Below are 25,685 nucleotides of genomic sequence, written 5' to 3' on the forward strand. Positions count from 1 at the left end.
CCCAGACAGCCGCTCCTGGCCCAGCTCTCATAAGAGCACAGATTAAAGGGTTTGCACCCCCGGCACTGCCGGCTCAGCCCCGGCCCTTTCGGGAACGCGCTTCCCCAAACGGGGGCTGCGGGCGCTGCCGGGCTCCGGCAGCCGAGCGGGACCCGCCGCTGCCACCGCCGCTGCCTGGCCCGTCCTGCCCCCCACCCCGTGTCCCCTCTGCGCCTCCTGTCCCCTCTGCACCCCGTGTCCCCTCTGCGCCCCGTGTCTGCCACCTGCACCCCGTGTCCCCTCTGCGCCCCGTGTCCCCTCCCGCTACCCGTGTCCCATCTCAGTCCCCGTGTCCCGCCGCGCCCCCTGCCCTTCCCGCACTCCATCTCCTGTCCCTCCACCCCGTGTCTCTCCTGCACCCCGTGTCCTGTCCCTCTATCCCGCATCCCCTCCGCATCGTGTCCCGTCCCTGTCTCCGTCCCAGTATCCTGTCCTTAACCCTGTCCCGGTCCCTGTCCCCGTCCCCCTGCCCCTTGTCCCTATCCCTGTCCCCGTGTCCCGTCCCTGTCTCCGTGTCCCTCCCGCACCCCGTGCCCTGTCCCTGTCCCAGTCCCCTCCCTGTCCCGGTGTCCCCGGGCCCGCCCTCTCCCCGCGGGCGCCCCCCGGGGGTTGCCCCTCTCCCGGCAGGAGGCGGCTCCGGCGGCCGCTCGGCGAATCCCGCGGGCTCCCGGCGCCGGGGCCGAGCCCCCCTTTGCTCCCCCTTTTCTTCCTCCTCCTCCTCCTCCTGCTGCTGCTGCTCCTCCTGACGCCGCCGCCGCCGCTGCCGGGCTCCGCTCCGCCTCGCCAGCCCGAGCCGGTGCCCGGCCCTGCCGCTCCTCCCGGCTCCGCAGCCCCGGCCCGGCGGGCGGTGAGTCCCGTCCTGTCCCCCGGGCACATCGCGGGGGTCGCGGGGTCTCCCCAAAGTGGGAGGGCACGGTCAGGAGGGAAGGGGGGTGCGGACGGCCCCGGGGGCTGGGGCATCTCCCGGGGTGATGGACATCGCCCCCGGGGTGACGGGCACCGCTCCGGGGTGAGGATGACCGCGCTCGGGGATCTCCCGGGGTGATGTGCAGCGCGTCCCCGGCCCCGGCATCGCTCCGCGGGTGAGGGTGGGCGCGCTCGGGGCATCCTCCCGCGGTGGCGGCGGGTCACGCTTTAGGGCATCCCCTCCGGGGGCTGGTGACCGCGCTCGGGGCATCTCCGCCGGGGATTAGGGACTGCGCTCCGGGGATCATCCCCACGGGCTCCAGGGGTCCTGCCCGGGCACTCCTGGTGCACACTCCCGGGGGTTTGCGGTGTCGGGGGCTGAGCTCGGTGTTCGTGCTTGGTGCATCGTCCCAGAGTGCTGGGGAACTTGTTCCCTCCCTACACACCCACCGGTGTTATTCCCGCACCGGGGACCAGCATCCTTTTGCCCATCAGCGGGGCCGGGGGCTGTTCAGGTGTCCCAGGAGCAGCACCTGCTTCTGCAGCCTTTCCAGAACATGCCTCGTACGCAGCAGCCTCCGGCCGGCAGCGCTGGCTGGTGCCCAGGGTACAGCCGGCCCCCTACGAAACCTTGGGTTTGGGTCCGTCGTTGTCCCCCCCAGACATGCTGGCTGTAGCAATAGCTTGGAGCCCCTTCCTTCTGGGCAGTGAAATGCCCACAAACACCCCCGACCTGGCGGCACCATTTAAACAGCACTTGATGTGCTGGGAGGAGGAGGCACCGCGTTCCGGTGCCTTTTCACCGGGGGATGAGGCACTTTTCCACCGCCCGTGCTCCGGGGAATACCCACCCCGAGCCATACCTGCTTGGGAGTTCATCCATATGGAAAACGCAGCCGCTTTCCTGGCTAGCACCGGGGTTGTCGCGCAGAGACCATTTAGTCTGTCTAGACAAGTATGATGAAGAGCAAAGTGCCTGGAGCTGTGAGTGATTAGAGCTCGGGTATCTCTGCAGTGCTACGTTTGTTATACAGCTCTGAGAGATGCTGCTCGGTGCTTTTGGCTCTCAGGTTAGCAAGTGCACAGCACGCAGACATGGATTGTGGAGGATTATTTCATGTCAGAGCCAGGGAAGGAGGAACACAGCCAGCCCTTCATCACATGTGTGCACGGGAGAAGCATCACAGGCAGTGGAACCAGACTCAAATGAACAGAGAAAACTCTGAAAATGGTGAATAGATGGGTGATGAGGGGGAGGAGGGGGAAAGGCACATTCTGCCAGCTTACTTTCTGGAGGGTAGCACAGAGAAGTTCATGAATGTTTGTGTGACACTTAGAGAGCCTCAAATAGCAGGCGCTGAAAAATAGGGTAGCGCTTTGTACGAGCATAGAATAAATAAAATCTGCAGAAGAGAAGGCTGAAACAAGGAATAATGTATGTCCTCAGTACATATTGAAATGAAGCACAGTGTACTGAAAGAGCAGGTTTTAACATAAAACAAAATCAAGGGCAAAGTGGATGTGTATGTGTTCTTAAATACTTAAGAACACTTAAATAAGAATATTTAAATAAGGACAAATAGTAGTTTCTGCCTCCATCTTAAGTGTTTAATGACCTTTACAAATCTTGTCTTTCACCTTGCAAACCTTTCTTGCATATTGTTGAGCTGTCCATCTAACTTGCCCAGCAGTCCAAGTTAATTAATGAGGCAGATTCCTGGGAAGACAAACTTCCAGGATTGAGTCTTGCAGCAGTAACACATCAATCACAGTTCCAATAGGACAGACAGATTCTCCTCCTGGTGAATGCATGTGTGAATCCCTGAAGGTTTCCACAGCACCAGGAATGACTCTTCTCAAGAACCATCTGTTTCTGAGCCACAGACATATTCTACAGACATTACACACAAATATTTTTGGGTGCTGCGTGAGGCCAGAAGGCATTATCTGAGTTTATGGGCTGGAACACACACAGATCTGACTCAGTGCTTTGTGACCACTTAATGCCAAGTGGACAGAGGATGCCAGAGCTCCATGGATGTGCAAATAGAGGGCTGACAAGGTCCAGAGTGGATTTTCTCTGTGAGCAGAGGGGATTGATTCTGAAAACTGCTGAGTATCTCAGAACCAGGTCTGAACCTGGCCAAACAGATTTGGTGTGACCCCAGGAGATGAACCTACTCAGCAGGCAAAGCCTGGGTCTATGTGAGGGGCTGTGTTGAGCTCCTCAAGGATGGAGCTGGACCAGTGAGAATTTTATTTGGAGCAGAGATTCTCAGTCAAGAAAAATCTCTTTCTATACATGTCAACAAATAAATTGAGAAAATTGCTTTCAGGCTGTCATTGGTGCAATTCTGGGAAGGAGAGGCTGATCCTGGAGCAGCAGTAGCAGACACTGAGTGCAAGTCTCAGGGAGAGAGCTATTAAGCAACTGGAGCATGTGTTGATAATTAGTTATTGCTCATTATGTTTGCTCTGGGCTTTTCATTTCTGTTGACTGGCGATGAATTTTCTGCACTATCACTGCTTGTTTACAGTACAGCACCTAGCAGAGGTAATTAATCAGTGTTAAGAGACCCTGCTAATGTCCCTCTGACGCCCAAAGAGCTGGGTTAAGTCAGTTTGCCTCCAAATACTTCACAAGAGCTGAGAGGGGAAAGGAACAGAGGGAATTTCCTTCTGTATAACTGCAGTGCCTGTGGGGGAGTCAGAAATTACTTACAAGTTGGCTTGTAAAATAAATAACTATAGAATGACCAGCTTAAAAAAGTATAATCTGTGCAACATTAGGGTCAAATTCAATATAATACCAAATAAATCTGTAATGCACTGAGTGCCATTTCTGGACCTTTACAAAGAATTTCTGCACCTTTACACAGAATTTCTGCACACAAGACCATGTCTGTCTAGCCAGAATATCCCAAGTGAACTCACACTGTATGATATTGCCTTGGCCTGTTGCTGTCAGCCCCAGGCATATCTATCCAAGAAAGCAATGTCAATAAATTAGAGAATAAATGACATATCTATGAATTACAAACAGAATAATTCATAGGTAATTTTCAATTACAGAGAATAATTTATACATGTCTGATTTGCAAAGAGAATTATTTATGAGTAACCTGAATTGCACATGAGGCACATTAACAGGTTACTGTGGGAAAGGGAGTGTACAGGCTGCTCAGGTGTCACGTGCTTAGCCTGGATTTTGGGGCGTTTCTTGTGAAAACACTCACCACAAAAATAAAATCTGTCAGATTCCATAGTAAACAGATTTGTGTAATGTGCTCAATCTGATCTGAAACCTCTGAGTGGTGCTGAAAGCCAGACTCAGGGAGCATGTTGAAGCTCTTGCCTTGTGGAGCACCACAAGGAGAAACTCAGCTGGGTCCTGCAACTTAATCCTGCAAAAAGCTGGAGCCAGGAGCAGACAAAGAGCAGGTGCCAAAACCTTTGGGTTTTTGTGTCTCCTCTGCACTGTGTGGAGGTGATGATGGACGATATGAAATATGCAAATAACAGAGAAAAGAGGAGGATCTCCATGGACTGGATGAGATCCCCAGCACAGCCTCCCTCCCTGCCCCTGGATCCTGTAGGTGCCAGAGCACAGGCAGGTGTTCCATCCTGCACACAGGAACATTGCTCCTTCAAATCACAGAATCACTGAGGCTGGAAAAGACATCACAGATCATCAGGTCCAGCCTCCATGGACTTCTTATGGTCCAACACAGGTGCTCCTGGTTTAGGAACAATTAAAATGTTAGCACATGATTGTGAGACGGAACAAAAAAAATATGTATTGGGGATAGGATGTTTTCCTAATGGTAAAGAGTGGCACTGGAGTGGATGTGGAGAGTGTCTCCACTTGTAGCAGATCTCTACATTATTATTTTGCTTAAAGCATTTTCTTAAGTGCAGCTACAAATTATTGGCCTTTAAAACAGAAGGAGTTACTTTCTCCTCCCCAGGGACTTGCTGGTCAGGTCCTACAGCTTGTCATTGAACAAGGGGCCAAATGAGCTTCTTTAAAGGCAGGACTTCCAAAACACCTGAAGGGCAGAAAGATGCATTGGTGTTTCCACTTCTTCATCCCCACCCATCTTAAAAACTGACTTGGGAAAGAAACTATCCAAGCCAAAGCACAACTCCCTCTGGAGGGACTGCCTCAGGGAGTTACACCAGGCACCCTCAGCACAAGAGCTAAAAATTATAAAGCCCTGTTGCTCTGCTGCAGTTAATGAAACATCATATCCATGTATTAGACTAAGACAAATAACATCTACTGCGGCTAATGTGGTAAAAGAGCTGCTTTTTTCAACTATTGTAGTTGGTCCATAAAATTTTTCAGAAACATTAATTTTCTCCAATGAAGTATTTTAGAAAAGCTTACTAAAGAGAAGTAATTGTCTTGGATTTGGAGAGTGTAATGGGTTGCTACTGTTTTGTTGGAAGAAAAGCCAGACCCTCCAGGAGAAAGAGGCACATGTCATTCCAGACTGAATTCCTGCAAATGCATTCCTGTGCCTGAGCTTTTGAACCACTAAAGAGTCCTTTTGGGCACCCTTGGGCATGGGGAGCATCACAAAACACCCATGGTCACAGCTGGGAATGTCTGGAGCTGGGTGAATGTCCCCTTTTAGGAAGTTTAGAGAAACATTGTATATCCCATAGCTTTGAGCTCACACTATATTCCATGAGGGACCCTGGGGGGAACACTTACTAGGAGACTGTGCACTCATTGTATTTGCATTCACATACATCCACTCTTTGCTGCTTCCCATTTAGCAGAGAAAAATCCATTCATTTTCTAACCAGCTCCTCCTCCCCAGACCAACACTCCACTTGTTGCCCGAAACATTAATGAAGGCAGCTCATGTTTCCAGAAATTTTTAAATTCAACTCCTTTAACATGATCAATCTCAACCTGGACCAAGTGCAAAGTCTCTTTCTTGACTTGCACTCTGAGGCAGGCAGCAGCTCTCAACATCACATCCTCAGGCAGTTGAATATTGCTCAGTTTCCCAGTGAAAGTTCTGCAATTGCCAGGAAAAGGATGCTTGTATTTAAGGGTTGTGCAGAACAAGTGCAATCTTGTCCATTAGGAAAATGCCAGTCTTCACCCTAATCCAAGGCAAAACTCCTAATGACCTGCTGGGGTCAGGCTCTCACTTTGTCCTCCCAAATCTGGAAGCAAGTCAGAAGTGTAGAGATTTAGGTCGCCGAGTGCAGAGCAACCTCACGTAAACTCTTGCTGCTCCCTGTAAAAACCAGCTGGAGCAATTTGGATAATTTTGGTCAGTAAGAAGAGCTGAGGAAGTATCACAGATTTTTTTCTAAACTTTCACTGGATTCGGGTCCTTGTAGCACTTCAGATCACCCCATGCCACATGCTGTCAGTCTTTAATGCAAGCGAAATACAAAGCTTGCAAAAATGAAAGAAAACTGCTTATCCACTCCCTCTCCAAGCTACACACCCTTAGAGACAAGAAAGATCACACTACATGAGCCCTTTTAAGGACTACCAATACATACACAGCTCTTCCCAAGGGTTAGATGAGAAGCAATGCAGTGTTAATTTTAATGGGCTGCCACATTCCTGTTACAGTGCAAACCACCTCTGCATAACTGAGGAGAGGCTTTGGTTCATGTTGGTACTACTTTTTTTAAATACTGAATTTTCTTAATCATATTGCTGTCCTCAGGGGCCACTGAGTGCCACTTACCTGGCAGAACTAGGCTGCAGACCTACTTAAATTATAGACTTAACCAGTTCCTCCTTAAAATATTTAATCTCTTTTTTTTCCCCTGTGATTGAATGCTGCTACTAGAGCAGTGATGGTCAGAAGCTGAAGCATTTGATGTCCACCCAGAAACCTTTTCTGACTCCTTTTAAGTTACTATGAATTTGCCTAGAAGGTAATTTTTTCCTAGAAACCCAGGGCTTTTGTTCATATACCCCCTGAATTTCTCATTCTGCCGTGAGCAGGTGGAGCACTTACCTGTGGTAGGCAAAAAGCCCAAAGCACTGCTCCAAAATGCTCCAGTTCTGCTTGGCATGATCTCCTTACAGAAAGGAAAAGCCCAGACATGGATTAGTCATGGAGACTGTGCTTTGTTTCCTCTTTTTCTTCCCTCTCCCCAAGGTGTTCACTGGCACATCCCCAAGTGCATAAACTGGGAAATAGGTGCTTGACTTCTGCAACTTTGGGGGACGCCAGCCTTAGAAATGACCCTGGAGAAGATATTTCCAGGATGCTCCAAATTCATTTCTTTGTGCTTTGGGCTTTCATTTGCTCTTTATTTACCACTTGACATCATCCCCAGAGCTGCTGATGCTAACACAGTGTGACATGAAGCTGTTCACAAAGGGACATGCTGGCAATGGGCCCGAGTGTGTCCTGCTGGAGAGGCACCACCAGCACATGTGAGCCTCACACAGCAAATCCCACCTTCGCTGGGCAAAGCTCCCCAAATCCTGCAGCCTGACAACAGCACCAGGAGCCAGCAGAGGCCCTGGGATAATACCCAGGATTAAAAGGTGTTTGAGGAAATTGTCACCAGAGAACAGCTGCTTGCACTGGTGTCAGGTAAGTCAGAAGTTTAGGCTTCTGATACACAGATAAAGATCAATATCAACCTTTTGGTTCCTGAGATGGACTTATTGCAAGGATTGTGGTTTATCCCAAGCAAATAGGAGCACCAGCTTTTCACATCCTTCAAGGTCCAGAGCAACCAGTTACACAGCACCCAGAGGTCTTTCCCATCTTATTGAGGCCTCAGGATAGAGCACCAAAAAACCCCCAGGCCAGTCAAGCCATCTGGTTTACTCCAGACACTCAGCAGCATTTTGGGGCTGTGCATTCTTGAGCACCATCTCCTGGCACAGGGTTCCTGACCCAGTGACACTCGGGGATGTGGAGAACCCATAACAGCCACTCCCACATGAAGTGTAGGGCTCCAGGCCAGTGCAGTGTGCAGTGTTCATGGCACCCCACAAACCCTACAGCCATCCAGTGTGCAGTGTTCATGGCACCCCACAAACCCTACAGCCATCCAGTGTGCAGTGTTCATGGCACCCCACTAACCCTACAGCCATCCAGTGTGCAGTGTTCATGGCACCCCACAAACCCTACAGCCATCCAGTGTGCAGTGTTTATGGCACCCCACAAACCCTACAGCCATCCAGTGTGCAGTGTTTATAACACCCCACAAACCCTACAGCCATCCAGTGTGCAGTGTTTATAGCACCCCACAAACCCTGCAGCCATCCAGTGTGCAGTGTTTATAGCACCCCACAAACCCTACAGCCATCCAGTGTGCAGTGTTTATAACACCCCACAAACCCTACAGCCGGGATATTGGCACACACTGCTGAGGGCCAAGCTTGAGGCAACTCCCTGAGCCTGGCAAGGCTGGGGACTGATGGCTGTGACCCCACTGCAGTGCTGCTCATGGCCCTGTCCCCCCTCAGGACGGAGCCCCGCCATGCTGCAGTGTTGTTGATGGCCGTGTTCCCCCACAGGCCAGAGCCCCGCCATGCTGCAGTGTTGCTCATGGCCATGTTCCCCCACAGGCCGGAGCCCCGCCATGCTGCAGTGGGTGTTCATGGCCGTGTTTCCCCGCCATGCTGCAGTGTGTGTTCATGGCCGTGTTCCCCCACAGGCTGAAGCCCCGCCATGCTGCAGTGTTGTTGATGGCCCTGTCCCCTCACAGGCCGGAGCCCCGCCATGCTGCAGTGTTGCTCATGGCCATGTTCCCCCACAGGCCAGAGCCCCGCCATGCTGCAGTGTTGTTGATGGCCCTGTCCCCTCACAGGCCGGAGCCCCGCCATGCTGCAGTGCAAGCCGGCGCAGGAGTTCAGCTTCGGGCCCCGCGCTCTGAAGGACGCGCTCATCTCCACGGACCCCGCTCTGCAGGAGCTCTATGCCAAGGCCTTCTCCAGGGCGGAGAAGCTGTTCCTGTCCGAGGCCTACAACCCGCAGCGCACGCTGTTCTGCACGCTGCTCATCCGCACCGCCTTCGACTGGCTGCTCAGCCACCCCGAGGCCCCCGAGGACTTTGAGACCTTCTACCACGCCATGCTGAGGAGGAAGCAGAACTTCTGCAGAAAGCACATTTACCTGCAGCCTATAGGTAATGGGGGATCTTCCCTGGGCTGCCTGGAGAAACACAGCAGGGCGGTGGGTGGTGTTGAGGGCTGCTGACCCCCTCCCTGAGGACTCACCTGCAAATGCAATGACCATAGCAAAGACAAGTGTAACAGGCGAGGCTCTGACATGCCCCCAGACCAGAGCCACAAGCCATGGTGGCAGACCTGCCATATAAATGGTTATGTGTGCCCCTGGGTGAGGCTTGCTATGAATTTATGCATATATGTATATCAAAGTATGGAACAATGCTGGAAAAACCAGCATTTCTGGAGGTCTGTCTCTGATGGTTCATTAAACACAGCCATCCATTCCCACGTTAATCATTCTGCACAACTTAAACAGGAGACAACCTTCCAGCACATCTGCTCTGCTAATGAGAGCTAACTAATGCCTTGAGCAACCTTTCAGAAAGAAAACCCTCTCTTCTGTATTTCCATAACCATCCAGAGGTGTCCACCACATCCCAGAGTGAGCAGTTAACTCCAGAATAAACCAGCCTGCCCCTTCCCCAGTTGTTGTGGCCAGTGCACAAAACCCCTTCAGAGCTAATGCTCACCCTGGCCCTAAGGGACTGGTAACAGCTTCTCTCCCCAGATTTAATGGAAGGGCCTGCCGGGCTCTCGCTGCTGGACTCCCTCCAGAGCTGTGTGGAGTCTTTCTTCCTGGGTCTGCGTGTGAAGTGCCTTCCCTCCATCCCTGTCTCCTCCATCCACTGCTGCTTCCGCCACAGCCGGGACTCGGACAGGGTGCAGCTGCACGCAGGTGAGGAAGGAGCTGCCAGCAGGAGCAGCCTGGCACACGGGCACCAGCTCTCCCTTAGGAAATGCCTGACACAGCCCTGCATTGCCTGAGCTGGGAGGGGGTGAGGAAGGGAGTGAAAAGGCAGAAATCCTGTTCCCATGGAAAGCCCAGAGCTTTGAGGCTGGAAACAGGAATAAAAAACAAAGTGGCTTTCATCATATTTTCCTCTGCTGTTTGTATTTTTCGGTGCTGTTATGTTTAAGTGCAGCTCTGCAAAGTGATTGGATCAGCTCTGCAGGAAGGCTCTGTTGATTTGGTGCAGTCTGAGCTCTCCCATCCCCTGTCCAGAGCCAAAGTAAATTACTGACCTGGGTGGTGCAGGGGTAGAGCAGGCCTTTCATGATAGGAAATTTGGGTTCAAGTGACACACAGTTCCCCAGGGCACTGGGTTTGCCAGCTGCCAAACTCTCACTGCACAAACATCCACCTGGAATGAGATGTTTGCAGGTACCATGGGCAGCACATGCTCAGCACAGACCCAGCACTGCAGTCCTGGGGCTGCTCCACCTCAGTTCTGAAATGTCTATAGGGAAATTCTGCTCCCAGGTGCTCATTTCCATGGGTTAGTACTGAATTCATCAGCATCTCTGCTTTGCTTTAACTCTCTGCTCAGCACCACTTCCAAAGTCTTCTCTGATTTCAGGGATGGGCTACACAGCCATGGTTCTTCTCCTGAGATGATGAATCCAGCATCTCTGCCTGCCTGTGGGCTTGGATTACATCCTCCTCCCTACCAGCAGCAGAAATTCTGGCTCTGTGCCTTCCAGGGATTTTTCATTTAAATAAATATCTCTCTTGTGTTTGTCCAGATGGGATCCTGAATTTCCTGAAGAACAACAAGCCCATGGATGCCCTGTGTGTCCTTGGACTTACTCTGCTGGACCTTTACCCATGTGAGACCTGGAGCTTCACATTCAGCAAATTCCTGCCAGGACAAGGTGGGATTGGTGTCCCATGGTGATCTAGCACAGTGTGTGAATAAGGCAGTACTGTACAAAAAAGCCCTTCTCCAAGTCTTATCCTTAACATCCTGGTAAGAGGAACTAGGTTTTAGGGGGATCAGGGCTCCTGATCCAGGCAGAGGTAGCTGAGGTGATAGAAACCTTTTGGGAGTGGCTCTCATCACACCCTGTGTGCTCAGCTGGACTGTGCTCCTACAGTTGTATTTTCATGCTGCCCAAGGTGAGAGACAGTTACAAAAGAGCAGATGCCTGACTTGTACTCCCCTCTATTCACAGAAGTGGGAGTCTGCAGCTTTGCCAGGTTTTCTGGGGATTTCCCCCAGGCTGGCTGTAGCAGCTTGACCCCACCCAGGCAGAAGGAAGAGCTGTGTGAAGTCAGCAAGGAGGGCAGAGACCGGACCTTGCAGTTCAGTGCCCAGGAGATGGTCCAGTGTTGTAAGGTAGGACCAGCAGCCTCCTGCACCCTGTGTTTCCTCCTCTGCAGGGTTAAATATTTCAGGCCTGAAATATAAACCCTGTCCAGCTCCAAGGCTCCTGCTTGGGTAATCCTGAGTATTTTTCTTGTCAGGCCCAGCAGGGCTGATACAGTATTTGGAGGTTAATCAGAATATCTGGTGGAGGTGTGTGTAACTAATGGATGGCTGCAAAGGGTGACTGTCCCCTTAGACATTGGCATCTGTGAGGGGAGGGGTCCCTGTGCCAGACCTGTTGCATGAATGGATGAGAATAATACCTCAGCCAAGTCTGCACTTCTATTTATATGCAGATGCCCTTAAACCACCCTCACCTCCAACACATCTTCTTCATGAGTGCTGTCCTCCCTCATCCAAACATGTGCCAGCTCTGCTTGCACTGTTCCTCCCAAAGCTGGCCCACACAGAGCAGTCACACCAGCATCTTTGAAGCCATTTGCCTTTGCTCAGGATTTTCTAGTTTGAGGTCTCTTCCTGTAGTAAGTTCAAATGATATTAAGTGGGAATGAGAGGAGGAGAGGAATCCTCCATCCTCACCCTTTCCACAGTTGCCAGCTCCCAAGGCAGTCATGCTTGGCCAGCTGATTCCATCTCAGTTTTTTGTTTTGGCACAAAAGCTAATGGAGTCTGTTCTGGAAGGACCCAGATCTGTTATTGCCAACAGCTTCTTGCACATTTCTCACACAGGCTGTGTTGCTCTTTTCAGGCCCCACTAGGACTGGTTTTCCTCCTTAAAAAAAAAAAAAAAAAACAAACTCTAAAGCAGCAAAAAATCTCCAAAGACCACATTGTCCTTGGGGAGGAGCAGCACTGCTGTCACCCACACCCACCCCTCCTTCTCCACAACAAAAACATGGAGTTGGGAAGAGGCAGCCAGGCTCTCCTATCATCCTGGAAAAGCCCAGGCTGGAGGAGTGCCACTGCTGAGCAAGAGCTGGCTCAGACTGCCAGGGAGCAGGGAAGGTGCAACAGCAGAGCAGGAAGAGGAGGGGCAGCAGAAACAGGAATGACCACGCACTGCTGTGATCTTTGCTTCTCTGAAAGGTGACCTGCCACGAGATCTGCCAGCTGATGGGGCTGGGGAGGTGCCGCTGGCTGCAGTGCATCATGCAGGGCGCCCTGAGCCTGGAGGAGGCGCTGCTGCGGCCGCTGGAGCCCTGCCCCATCTGCCTGAGGAAGCTGCAGCACGTCGTGGGCTTCAAACTCATCGAGCGCTACAGGGTGGGTGAGCCCCAGGCCCCTCCTGGAGCAGGGCAGGGATGGGTGGCTCAGCCCAAAGCCCAGCACTGCAGGTGCTGCAGCAGCGTGGTGAAGGCAGGAGCTGGCAGGAGCCTCACTGCAAGGTGCTGAGGCAGCAGTTCACACCTGAACACCTGTTCCATACCTGCTCTGAGCAACAAAGCACTTTGCACAAGCAGGAGCAGCAGTGAGTGCAGGGATTCCCACAGCTATGCCCTTTCCTGTGCCACTGTGGATTTTTGCCTCTCTGGGGCTGCTGGGAACTGTGTGTACTTTGATGCAGTTCCTCTGTTTAAATTTATGAGAAAGGAACCCAACTTCTTACCCCAGATATGTGGAGGGTCCCAGACTCATCTTTTGCCTCTTCTCTCCCACACATATCATTACTGACACCACATTTAGACAGATTAGGAACAGTGCTAACACACCCTTAGCTCTTGAAAGGGTTTTCTACCTCTGCTGTCTAAAAAGCAGGATTCAGTAGGCAAATGGTTGGGGGAATAGAAATAATGTTCTCACTCAGCACCCATCTTCTCCCTGGTTGTGATTCCTGTCTGACACATATCATATTCAGAGGCAGGATTTTCCATGGCTGCCTATTTTAAAGTCTGTGGGTTGCATTTGTAACAAGATAGGAGCTGAATGAGAGAGGAAATGCCTCTAGTTCATTCAGATACACAGAAATCAGATACACAGAAGCATGGCAAAGAGTGTGGGGAAACACACATTTTTTGTGGTTTTCCTACTTATCTGTGGTGCTGCCAAACCCTTCTCTGACTCTGTGGCTGTTTGGTCACTACCAGAAGAATAAATTCTGCTTTATTTAAACACCCAGCCTGTCAGCATCCAGCCACTGCTTTCTAGAAGATAAAAGCCAACTGCATTAATATTTTTTAGAAACATTTTTGCCTTTGCACCTGCAGCAAATACTGTAATTGGCTCAGCATCCTCTGGTGACAGGGAACACAAACCTGAAGGAATGATGCACTTGCCAAATGTCACATCTGCTTCCTCAAGAAGGCAAAGCTCAATGAGATACAGTACAAGCTGGTGTAAGAGAGCTGTGACAAAGTCTGTAAGAGGCTTTGCCATAATGTTGAGAGGAGACAAAAGATGAATTAAATAGTTAAGGAACCTGACAGAATAGAGCAGAAAGCAGTAGGGACAATAACAGAGGGCAAAGTTAACTTGCCAAGCATGTTAAGTGCAAGTCTGAAGTCACATTTCCTCTTGGAAAACTATCACAGATCCCCACCTGCCACAAAACAGCTTCAGACACTCATAACAACCACAGGAAATGCCAGAACCAAGCTGTGCCTCAGCAGCAGCAGGTAACACTGCTCAGATCTGCAGCTGAGACATGGTTTGGGGCAGAGGAGCACGTGGGGCAGGAAATCAGTCCTTATGCAGCAGAAAGAGCCCCTCAGCTCATTTATCTGAGTTGCACTCAGAACCACACTCCATTTTTTATTCCAGCTGCTTTTTCCAGCATGAGTCATCTTGAAAACTGGAAGCAAGTTAATTGTCCTGGTGTTTCCCCACCACGATCAACATTTCCACATTTCCACCTGCTGCTTATGCAGCATCCCAGGCTGTCCTCATGTGGTGGCTGGATGAGTTTGCAGTGGCCACACACACACAGACAGCAGGTCTTAGTGACATCCTTGGGAAGGACATCCACTTCAGCTGTTCTTGCCTGCAGGTAAACAAAACCCACACAGAGCTCATTCCTTCCTGGTTAAACAGGAGAACATAAGAGGCTGCAGCCCTTCAAACCCACCCAAAGTTCAAATGACTAAACCACCCAAAGGATGAGAGAGACTGAAGAGATTCTGGGAATTCAGGTAATGATCCTGAGTTGATCATCCCCTTTTTTTGCCTCCAATAACCCAAATGTACTGCTGGAAAATCCACATCTCCCCAGCCTTTTTTCTTCTTGGGAATTGGACTAAGAAGCAATTGGGTTCCTTCCCAGATTTCTATTATTGGGAATTTAGAGCCATTACAAAACCATCGGCTGCTTGCAGCTTTCCAGTAGCTTTGCTGTCCTGTTCACTAGCCCAGCTCCCACTGCAGCTTCTGGCACTGCCTTTGTTGGATAAACCCAGAGGGAGGGAAGGGCCACTGGAGGTGGGACGAGGCAGGAGAAAAGTTGTCCCTTTACAATTTTTCTTGTCCCAGAGGGAGGGGGCAGGGTGGATTAGCTAAACTGAAAGAGTCCATTTTATTCCTGTACAAAATTCTTCCCCCAGGCTCCATGCTCAGACTGAAATGAGAAGCAGGGCTGATTTCTCCCACCCACTCAATTTGAGCTCTTTATCCTTTCTGTCACTTGCCTGAAGAGAGAGCAATAGAGGAGGGAAGGGGGAGGGAACAGTGGGGGGCTGTGAGAGAAGAGAGCTCCACAGGGCTGGGAATCTCCTGCCTGCTCCTCAAACACTGCAGCTCCCCTGAGCTGAGCAGGGACAGATCCAGCTCTGTGCCTGGCACACCATGGGGACAGCCCAGGCTAATCCTGGCACAGCTGAGCAACTGGGAACTCTGCAAATGGATCACTGGGAGCTACAGAAGGTAAAGGTGAAGATATAGGCCACAGGAGTGTGAAACACTGAAAAAACACACACAAAATCCCCAGCACTGGAAACAAGGCAGATGAGATTACCTTTTACCCAGGGATGACTGCAGTACTGTGGTTCATTCCCTAAAGCATAAGGAACAAATGTGCCAGGAGCAACCTGTTATATGCCTCATTGTGGCAGTTAATATTTAAAAAGTAAATTGTCTCAGACATTTTCCTTTCATTTATTCTTTCCTAGAGCCAGCCTTCCCACTTGTTCATTTCAGCTCGGGAAGAGCAATGCTTGGGAATAAAATGCATGTTACCACAGGCATTAACATGATAAAACACAATTCTTTACCACTGTCTCAGGAGTTTTTATAATGACACAGTTTCCTCTGCAGAGGCATTGGTTTGCCTCTCCTGGAGACCACATTCACACAGCAGGGAGTGATCTGGTGCACTTTTCTCCTACCACCTTCAATAACAGGGCAGATAAAGCCCACATCTGACTGGAGGCAGCTCTGCCACAGCCCAAGAAAACGGGACAAGAGAAAGCTCCTGCTCTGTAGGGTCACCAGGAGCTGTCTGAACCCATTGTCTGGCAGAGAGGACCATGGCAGCTGCAGCTGAGCCACCCAAGATAAACAGGTTTACCTGGCAAGCACTGGGAAATGTGTAGCTGGCGTGTCTCATGCTCCACAACAAAACCTTTCTCTCTCACCACAGAAGCTCTATGCTTGGACACAGACCGTGCTGTCCACGTGGCCAAGGCAGGAGGCAGCAGAGCTGTCGGCCTCAGAGGACATCCCCCCGCTCAGCTCCGACTCCGGGATGTGCTGCGAGAACGACTCCGAGGCGGTGACATCGCTGTCGGAGCCGCTGAGCCCCGACACCTGCAGCCAGGGCGTGTCGCTGGGGCCGGAGCTGGAGCAGGACGAGCAGCCGAGCTCGCTGCCCGAGGCTCCCGGCCAGCCCCAGCCCCAGCCCCGGCCCCCGGCACACACCGACACCATCCGGGATTACGAGCTGTGGCTGGAGATGTGCATTGCTGCCCTGGAGAGGAACGTCTCTGAGGAGGAACTGGCTCAAGTGGACGAGGCAGTGGATGCCCTGGCTAAGTGGGAAATGTTTACGGGCCAGCTGCCTGCCATGAGGAAGGACCTGCCCTTTTCCAGGGACAGCACCGGCCTACGCAAAGTTCTGGGAGATAAATTTTCCTCCTTGCGGAGGAAGCTGAGCTCCAGAAAACTGTCCAAAGGGGAATCGTCCCCTCATCGCTGGCGGTGGGAGGACAACTAGGCTGGGACTGCCTTGGGCCAGCTTTGCTTCCAGCCTTCCTCACCCCAAGCTGTTGCTGTCTCAGAGAAACAGCAACTTCCCCCAGGAATAAAAGATGTTTTGTTTTCTGAGATTGCTAACACGGTTTTGATGTGATTAGTGCTTCTGTAAGGGTTTTCCCTGTGCTGGTCTAAATGACACCACCACTTCATGCTCACCTCAAGTCACAAGTAGGTCCTTTAATTTTCTTGGTCTGAAGCTGGCCAGGAAGAGGTCAGCCAGGTCCCCACTAAAGACTGAACATGCTCATACAGGAGCTTGGGCCATCTGAACAAACAGATGCAAATTAAACCAGGGCAGATCCCCCACACAGCTCTGCTTAGCCCCTCAGTCCCAGGCACAGATGAGATCTCCTCTCCCTCTCCTCATGCTCTCTCACTGTCCCATCAGCTGGAGGTTGTGCAGAGCACAGGAGCACAATCCAAGCTGATGGACTCTCATAGATGGAGGAGATGGGCACAGAGTAAAGAAGAAAGACCCCTGGCAGCTCAGCTGGCCCAAAGAGCAGCATTAGTCTGACTATTCTCTTGGCAGATTCTCAAGAGGATCTCCAGAGCTGCAGTTCAAACAAAGCCAGGCTTGGAGCGTGAGCTGGAACAACTCACATGCTCTGTAGGTTGGCACAGGAGAGGAAACCTTTGGAAACATTCACAGACTCATTGATTATTAATCTAAAAGAGGGAACCTCATGTGCTTTCCTCTTTCTGCCTGGGGAATCACCACCCTGTCCCTTTCCTTTTCCCTGCTCCATAAGGCACCCAGAGCAGCACAGCCTCCCTTCCCATGGCCAGGGCATGCTGTTCCTCTCTGTTCCTCCGGGCTATTTATAGCCAGAGCTCAAGAGGCCGATGGGTTCTTTGCTCTGCCAGGGGAAGGCTGACCCCTCTCCATCCCCTGCTCCCTGAGCACTGATAAGGCTCCCACAGCCCATGGCTGAGCTCCAGATGGCTCCTGTCTGAAAATACCAGCAGGTAGGATCAGATGCAGTGCAGCTGGGAGAAGGGACAGGATGTTTCCCGAGGAGAAGGCAACAACTTTGGCTTCCCAGAGCGCTTGCTCTGTGCACTTTGAGCCCTCCACCCCATCAGTGGAAGCAAGAGGATAAAGGGAAGACACTGGAAAAACGCCGGAGATTTTGCCAGGTGAGTAGCAAAGATGGGCTTGCAGTAAATTCAGCTGGATTCCGGAAACACAAGCATTTCACATCCGCATGATTCATACCGGGAGAGACAGGGAGTTTGGCTTGGGGACTGATGACGGCAATTCCTGGAAACATTTTGCAGGCTGCGCGCCGGGAGCGGGGAGCCGCTGCTGCCGCCCTCTCCTGGCAGCCGCAGAGGTGACGGCTCCTGATCCGAGACTTTCCCAGCAGCAGCAACAACTTCCCCAACAAACCCTGCTTGAATTACCAATCCGAGCCCTGCCCCGAACGCGCTCGGTTGTTGCCTGAACACATTTACTATTTTAAGCAAGAGATTACTCTCTGTTCAGCCTTGTTTGCTCTGCCTTGATTCTGTACTGAGTTATTAGGCTGAACTTTAGAAACTTTCCAGAAAGAGGCTCAGGATGACAATCCTGCCTAAGGGAACAGAAGCAGCTTCCCATCATAAAATTCCAAAGCCAACAGAGGAGTGGGGTGGCACAGAAGGGCTGGCAGAAGTCACAGATGGGAGACTCCTTGTGACACTTGGCTTACCTTGGTGCTGCTGCGAGCAGGAATTGCTGAAGAGCTCCTGTCACTGCAAATGGGTATTTTTGACACCATCACTGCCAGCAGCACCACTTACCTGCTCAGCTTGTCCACAAGTGCTCCAGGTAAGACATAAATGAGATGGCAACTCAGAGCTTCACCTGGGCAGCTCAGCAATGCCCACAGGCAAGAGGCAGATTTGTGGTGAGAGGCAGAAAGTGGCTGAAAACACTTGGAAGTCCAATATTCCACTGCAGGGCTTGGTCATGTGAAGACATTCATGTGGAGGGGCTCCTCTTCACACCAGCAAAGGTTTCCAGTGCTGCAGCAGCAGGACAAGCACAGGGTCTGTGAGCAGCTCTTTGCCCCAGCCTACACAGTTCACACCAGAAAAGGACTGGAGGCAGCCTGGGCCACAGAGGAACAAAAACACTGGCCAAGGCTACACCAAAAATGAAGGCTGTAACCACAAGTAAAGCACAAAGGCACAGTTCCTACTCCTCTGCATATACCAGAGTTGCAGGGGAGCAGAAAACAGCTGACACAGGAATAAGCAGTAGGCCAAATTGAAAGTAAGCCCCTAAATAAGATTTCCTGCATTTTAAGCAGCAGGTTCCAGGGGAGAGCCTTCTACTTGGAAAGGTGTGGGAACACAACTTGCAGCTAATAAGCTGCTGAGGAAGCTGTGAAACAGAAATACAGGTGAGATAATTAGGAGTCACTTTAGAAGGTCAAGCTGTGGATCAACCATCAGCAAGAAGGAGTATTTAAACCCAATATGCAGAAGTCACTTGCAATGCAGCAGCCAAGATTGGGGCTGGCTGCAGAAGGCCCAGGAACAGTTTCTCTGTGTGGCAGGCAGTGGGCAGGAGACCTGGCTGCTCCCTGTGCAGCCACAGGCTGGAGAGCCCTTGGCAGAAGGCAGCAGGGGAAGGAACAGGGCACTCAGATGGGAAGGGACAGCAGGTCCCAGAGGGACACAGTGCCAGCCCCAGGCTCCCTGGCTGCCCTGGAAGGCACTGCTTGTGCTCCTCTGCCTCGTGGTGGCAGGCAGACCATGAATCCTGCACATGACCCACCTTCAGGAGATCCCCCAGCAGAACCTGCAGCTGCTGCTGTTTTCCATATAACCCCTAAAGAACAACACAGACTCATGTTAGACTCCTCTGGCTCAGAGCATCTCCCAAACCACACCATCCTGTGGCTACCTGGAGCACCCTGCAGCACCAAAACAGCTCAGTCACACCCTTTCTGCCTTAAGCTCAAGGACACTTGTTTTGAAGCAACTTCTAAAGTCTAATCCTGAACATAGTAAAAAACAGTCTTTTAATAGCTTTACAAGCTCATAAAGACAAATATCTTCTCCCAAGAATAAACAGGCAGAACATTCCACTCCTACTCTGAAAACAGGGACTTGCTGTGGCTGCAGGGAGAGGGGAGACAAAGCAACTGCCCAGAGGAAAAAGAAAAACCCAATATAACAAAAAATACCATGCTTTTTACTAGTTAGGGGTGCAATTGCCTACAGAAGCTTTCAAGGGTGGGAGAGGAAAAAGCAGCAGCTTCCACAGACATTTCATTAGCAAGATCCAGCACTTTGTGATTTAACAGTGGCTGTGACCTCTCTGCCCTAAAAATGGCACTTCTCACTGAAGTCTGCTTCTGCTGGGCAAAATTGAGGATTTAAGGGAAAGCTACTTTTGTTAAAAATCCCTGAACGCTTGTCCTAATTAACTCTTCCTCCCTTAACACCACACAGCTTCCCAAGAAGCCAGTCACTCTTGGGAAGAGTGGCAAGAAACTTGGGATTAGTAACTGAGTAAACTTTCTCCCAGGTCTGTAAGGATAATGAGATACCAGGCTAGAGCTAGAAACCACAAGGATTTATTTAATTTCTCTCCTCAAAGTGTTCTAAAGAATACTTCAATATTACAATAACCATCCCAAACCTTATACCTTGTACACTTGAGCAAAAATACAAGCTATACTTTGCATTTTAGAGCAGCCTCTCCCTGGGGAAACAGACATATTCTCCCTTTTATCTTCAGTGTTGAATTACTGAAATTGCAGGAGATACTCTGGTTCTGAACAGGGAGTTGTGCTGCTCCTGGGAAGGTAATTCCAAGCTAATATATGGAGTTTAGGCTCTCCCTGGGGCACAAGCACTCACTGGCACTGAACAGATAAACCCACCTGCAGAACCAACTGCTGCAGCTCTGCTCCTATGGAGCAACATCTGCACAGCTGAGTTAGGAAAGGGGCACCTCACAGGAACACCTGGGCCCCAAAAGGGTCACTTTGCTCCACAGTCACCAAAGAGATCCCAAGAGAGCTGCTGAGAGCTTTTCAGATTATAGTGATCACACCTGGGCACCTTCTACTGGAGCACACTGAATTTGCAATTGCTGCTCAGCAGAGATGCTGAACACTGGCAATACATCTCACCTGAAAACACCCAGCAACTCCAGGGACAGAGCCAGCCATTCCCAGAGACCTGATGCAGCTGCAGTGCTGCATTTCCAATTGGGAGTAGAAAGGACCAAAAATGCTCCATGAAGTGCCTCAAGTGGAACTGACTTGGCACCAGTAGTTTACCCAAGAAACAATCACACTCACATTTTTGCTACAAAAATCTGCCAGATGTGACCTTTTGAAGTGAGGGAATGTGAAGAAAGGTGTGTGACAGGGACACTGGTGGCCCTCCAAAGGTTCTGCTGTGCTCCCAGACAGGGGCCTGGCATTGGGAAAGCAGCAGGCACAGTCCCCATGGATATTTATTATCACACCCTACACAGCACTGAGCAATCCTCCACAGGTGCTCCCATCTCAACAGGCCAAATTATCTTTCCTTGGTGAGCTCAAAACACAGAAGCAAAGCCCAGCTGTGCCTCCCTTCCACTTCTCAGTGCTAATGTTCCAGCCAGCCCCAGGAATGCCACAGATGAACGACTTCCAAGTTTCACACAGGTTCATGTGTCACCAGCCTGAGCTCCTGGACACACTCAGGAAGAATGATTCCAACCAGGAGTGGAGGAGAGGGAGATACCTAAAGGTTACAGACTGAGATTTCACAGCATGACAGCTGCACTTCCATACAGCCCATGCTGTTGTTTGTTCAAAAACTCTCACAGAAAATAATTTAATAAAGGAAAAAAGTCACCTCAAACTTTGTTGAAAGATAAAACCCATAAAGAACAGTATAACAAGTCAAGTTTTAATAGATTTATAAAATTCATATATACAAAACAGTAAACTAAGTCACCAAAGCTATAAAATACACTTTTTACACATCACAATATAATTTTATCTAGTACACAGTTTTCATAAGTTGAAACTATTACAGCAAGTAGCTGCTTCTATCACAGATGCTGTTTTGGTGCTAGAAAGACACTTATGTGAGCAGTCTGGGACTGTGCTTTTACTTTCTGCATTTTCCACCTTCTTGTAGTTTGTAACTGTTTTTAAAGTACGTTCCTGTGAATTGTTAAGAAAATTAAGGCTAAACTCAGGCCTTTCTTGCCCAATGTAGTGAACTGGTTTAAAAAAAGACTGATATTGCATAGTATGTGTGTTAATGCATAGGCACCAGAGAGCAAGTACATTGCAGCATAAAAGATAACATCACTTGGCTTCCTAAGCTATGTGGTCTGTCACAGACAACCTGGTGTTTTGTCAGTTTGATCTTGTACATTTTGATTCCACAAACAAAACAACTCCTCACTAGAGTGAGAAACACCAGCACTGCTGTTCAGTGGAGTCTCCAGAAATACTTTTGAATCCATATCATCAATTCAATCCCATTCCACATTCCAGACAACACAACCTGGAGGAACACTCCCTATCCTACAGAGGGTTCATGGCTTCAATGCAAAGGGACTCTCAACACCCCTCTCCAAACCTAAATCCACCAACCACCTTCCCAAGTCTCTTGAGCTCCCAACAGATCCTTTCTCTGCACATCCCACCGCTCCCTGCTATCTCCTCTCAGCCTTTGTGCCCAACCACCTGCACAAGAGATCCATGGGAAGTAACAGCAGAAAAGTTGTGCTACTCAAAACCTGACACTTCCCTCAAAAGATGCTCTCTCAGGTCCTACTTATTAAAAAATGTTGCTCTTCATCAGTTGTAGTTTTTATTCAAAGAATAGAAACAGCCTCTTACCTTCTTGTGCTCTGGTATCTTGAAGAAAGTTTAAGCAGGTGTCAGGAAGAAGTAAGATGCACTGTCTGGCCAGAGATCTGCATACTGTATTTTATCAAAACTGAGTTTTAGCAGCCAGTGATAAACAGATGAATAGAGAGATTTCCAATGGCAGGGCCAGCATTGCCAGCCTGCTGCTCCTAATTCACAGTCAATGGCTCTCTGGAGTCACCCAAAGCTTTTGGGTCAGTGCAGATGGCATTTCAATACAGTCTTCAAGCACCATCAGCTTTTGGGATCTGTTTAGAAACTAGCTCCCCTCTCCTGCTCCCCTCCAACATACTTTGGCTTTTTTTTTTTTTATTTTTACCAGAATGCCCACCTTGGAAGTCAGTGCTGCTCATTTTCCCCCCTCTGAGTATTTTCACACCAGACAGAAGATACAACCTTCAGTGACAGGCCAAGAGCTGGGCTGGGACAGCTCCTCAAGCCAGGCACAGAACCACCAGCACTGACAATCTAGAACCTCCACACTCCCCACCCAGTAAGAACACAAGCATATCAACACACAGACAAACTTCAACACTGCTTTCCAAATGCCATTAGAAAGATAAAAATGTCTAGGATGGAGCTGAACTGCCCAACCACCAAGATGAGCAAAGAGGCAGCATCACCTGGATAGCAGAGAGGCAGTTTCAGCTCCAAATCTCCTGGCTTTACTCATTTCCATCTATGTAAAGAAAGATTAGTGTTAAAACAAAGAAGTGCCCACGTCACAGCACAAAGCAGAGATCACCCCAGCTAATTACAAAACAGGTATTATTAAAAAGCACTAGGTCTTGCATTACCAATTATCCCTCACTAGGCTAGACAGTCCTCACCTAGAACTGTGTGGAGTCAGCATTAATTCAGGCCAAGTCTGGCCCAGACCACGCCAGTCTTCCTGATCCATAATGGATGCTCCTAAAAACTGTTAAAAGCTCATTTACAAAAGTAGGCACAGATGTTTTATAGTTGCTACTGAAACACCCCACCCACCACTTTGTGTTACAGAATTACAGAGTATGAGGTAAAGAGTTGGCAGTGCTATATTAAACCCCTGACTACACCACGTGATTTTATACTAGAAAGAGAATACAGAAAAGAGGGTACAGCTAAACTTACAGTTCTCACCATGAGATCAGTGTTTGGTTTACATACAAACTGCACTGTGTGGAGGTTGCATATTGTGTTTGTCTCTCGAGCTGGCACACATCAAATCATCCATCAATGCAGCAGGTACTCCTGAAAATTTGGTGACAGAAGCCAAGCTGAATCAGCTATCAAAACTCACTGCTTGAAAATCAGAGGGGCCTTTAAGAGAAATCCTCTAGGTCCATGCACAGAAGGATTTTCCCCCCAAGAAATAAAGAAGTACACACATAGAAAAGACTCCAAAACGTAAGTTAATATAAGTTAAAACATAGTTAATACAAAGACAGCCATGTAAGGCAGCAGAGGACCTGTTTTCTAAAATGCTGTTCTGTGGAAGGCAGCTGTCTGTCACTAGAGAAAGCTGCTGGTTTCTTCAGTGGTACCACATCTGTTCTTCTGACTAATTCTATATTTCTCTGCAGATCACAGTAACCAGGATGGGTGAATTCCCAGAGGCAATGAGGCCATGGGGATGGGGGGACACACTCCAAATGCCACTTTAGCTGTCCTTGTCTCCAGTGCCAGGTACAAATGAGCTCTACCTACTTCATTTCCCTACAGTTTATTGGCCATTACTTTTTCCACTCTGCCTGCTTGGCTGCTGCTCAGCTTTACCTGCCTCAGAAGGCCTGGGAAGTGTCATCTTCAGGAACTTCATTTTTGTAATGTGCCTAGTTCTAGGTTTTTCACAGCAACAATTAAAAATAAAGTTAGTAAGTCAATCTACTCTGCTTATTAAATAAGATCCATTCTCAGCATGAAACTGAAAGCATCTTTGCATTGTAAAACTGAGTGCCCAGTAATTTCAATTCCATAACCACCATTAGCTAATTTTCAACATTAAGAAGTGTTTCATTCCTTCAAAGTGACAAGTGCCTATTGAATATGTCACTTCCAGAAAACCACTCCTTGCAATGCATGAGGATTGTTCAGAGCCTTACAGCACTGCAATCTGCAGGAGTGGTACAGACACTCTTCATTAGCTTAACACTTGCTTTGAGGACAACAAATACCAAGTAGTGTTGGATAAATGACTCCCATTTAGTTTTCCTACTTGAACTCCAGGATTATGTAAATCTCTGCCCCAAGCACAGGCTGCAAGAGCTTCCTCTCTTTGTCCTCAGGAGAGACAACCCCTCTGCAACACTCTGTCACTGACCCCAGAGGAGGGACTGCAAAAAGCTGCTTTTTTCTTTTTTTAAAAAAAAGTACTTGTTCAAGGTCTCCATCTGATGATCATCCTGCCTGTGACCCATTTCCTGACCAGCCAAATGAACAATAAGCCTATAAAACTAACAAAAAAAGATGTTCTCTACAGCTGTGTTTACCTGCAAAATTCTCCAGGATGTCACTTAAAATAAAGTTTTCTATTTGTTTCTGGTGAAAGGACTAAGCAACAGACCAGGCCTGTCCTGAGATGTGTGAACAACCTCATCTACCTAAACTCTGCTTTAGTAATTCACTGATTAACCATAACCTGATTTTCTGGCTTTATTATACTACAACTTACCTTGGAAAAAACCCCCAAGCCCTCTCAATTGTGGCAAGAAGAGTATTTTGCAGAGAAAACTGACACTTACAAAACACCCCCAACATCCTTTTGACTCACAAGGCCAGCTCCTCTGCAAACTTGGGAAGTGCTTGACTTTTGCAAGGAGAGTTTCCTGCCCTGGGGTTCCTGGTGTGTGATCCATCACTATCCAAACCTGACAGAACTCTGAGCCCACAGAGCCAAACCACTGATTTTAACCTGCAGCTGCAGCCCCACACTCAGGCCCATTTCATCAATTAAAACAAGAAAGGCAATAATGGGCCCAAGGTGGGCAAACTGCTTCCCTAAAACTGACTTAGTGTGCAAAACTGCCATATCATAAAAAAAAAAAAAAAAAAAAAAAATGCAGCTTGAGAGCTCAGTGTGAGATCTCTCATGCTGTTTATTTTCCAGGTGCAGACTTTAAGTTACTTAAAATATAAGTTGATTCATTAGCTCTGTTGAGGGTAAATCCATAAGGTGACTAAGGATAAAAAACCATGGAGGAGTGTCAAGAGAAAAACAGAACAGGAAATTCCATGCTATGTCTCCCAGGTAAAACTACAGTAGATTCAGACACCAAACTGAGGTAATTCTTGAGAAAAAATACAGTTGAAAGGGAATGTTCAACTAATTTGGAAAATTCAATGAAAGAATAAAGC

General features: G+C 49.3%; 1 protein-coding gene across 2 annotated transcripts; it reads left to right on the plus strand.

Annotated features, from left to right (window-relative positions):
* The first annotated feature begins 675 nt into the window (after window positions 1-675).
* AMZ1 (archaelysin family metallopeptidase 1) lies at window positions 676-16,548 on the plus strand. 2 transcript variants are annotated; one of them, XM_079320414.1, is made up of 7 exons: window positions 676-886; window positions 8,761-9,078; window positions 9,690-9,857; window positions 10,706-10,834; window positions 11,135-11,298; window positions 12,376-12,552; window positions 15,857-16,548. In XM_079320414.1, the coding sequence occupies exons 2-7, from the start codon at window positions 8,775-8,777 to the stop codon at window positions 16,427-16,429; spliced, it is 1,515 nt and encodes a 504-aa protein (XP_079176540.1). In that variant the 5' UTR covers window positions 676-886; window positions 8,761-8,774; the 3' UTR covers window positions 16,430-16,548. The 2 variants fall into 2 exon arrangements, with proteins under 2 accessions (XP_079176540.1, XP_079176541.1); XM_079320415.1 differs by lacking the exon at window positions 676-886 and adding an exon at window positions 8,515-8,540.
* The last annotated feature ends 9,137 nt before the right edge of the window (window positions 16,549-25,685 follow it).

Source organism: Erithacus rubecula (genome assembly GCF_903797595.1).
Source record: "Erithacus rubecula genome assembly, chromosome: 17".
In the NCBI taxonomy this organism is placed as follows: domain Eukaryota; kingdom Metazoa; phylum Chordata; class Aves; order Passeriformes; family Muscicapidae; genus Erithacus; species Erithacus rubecula.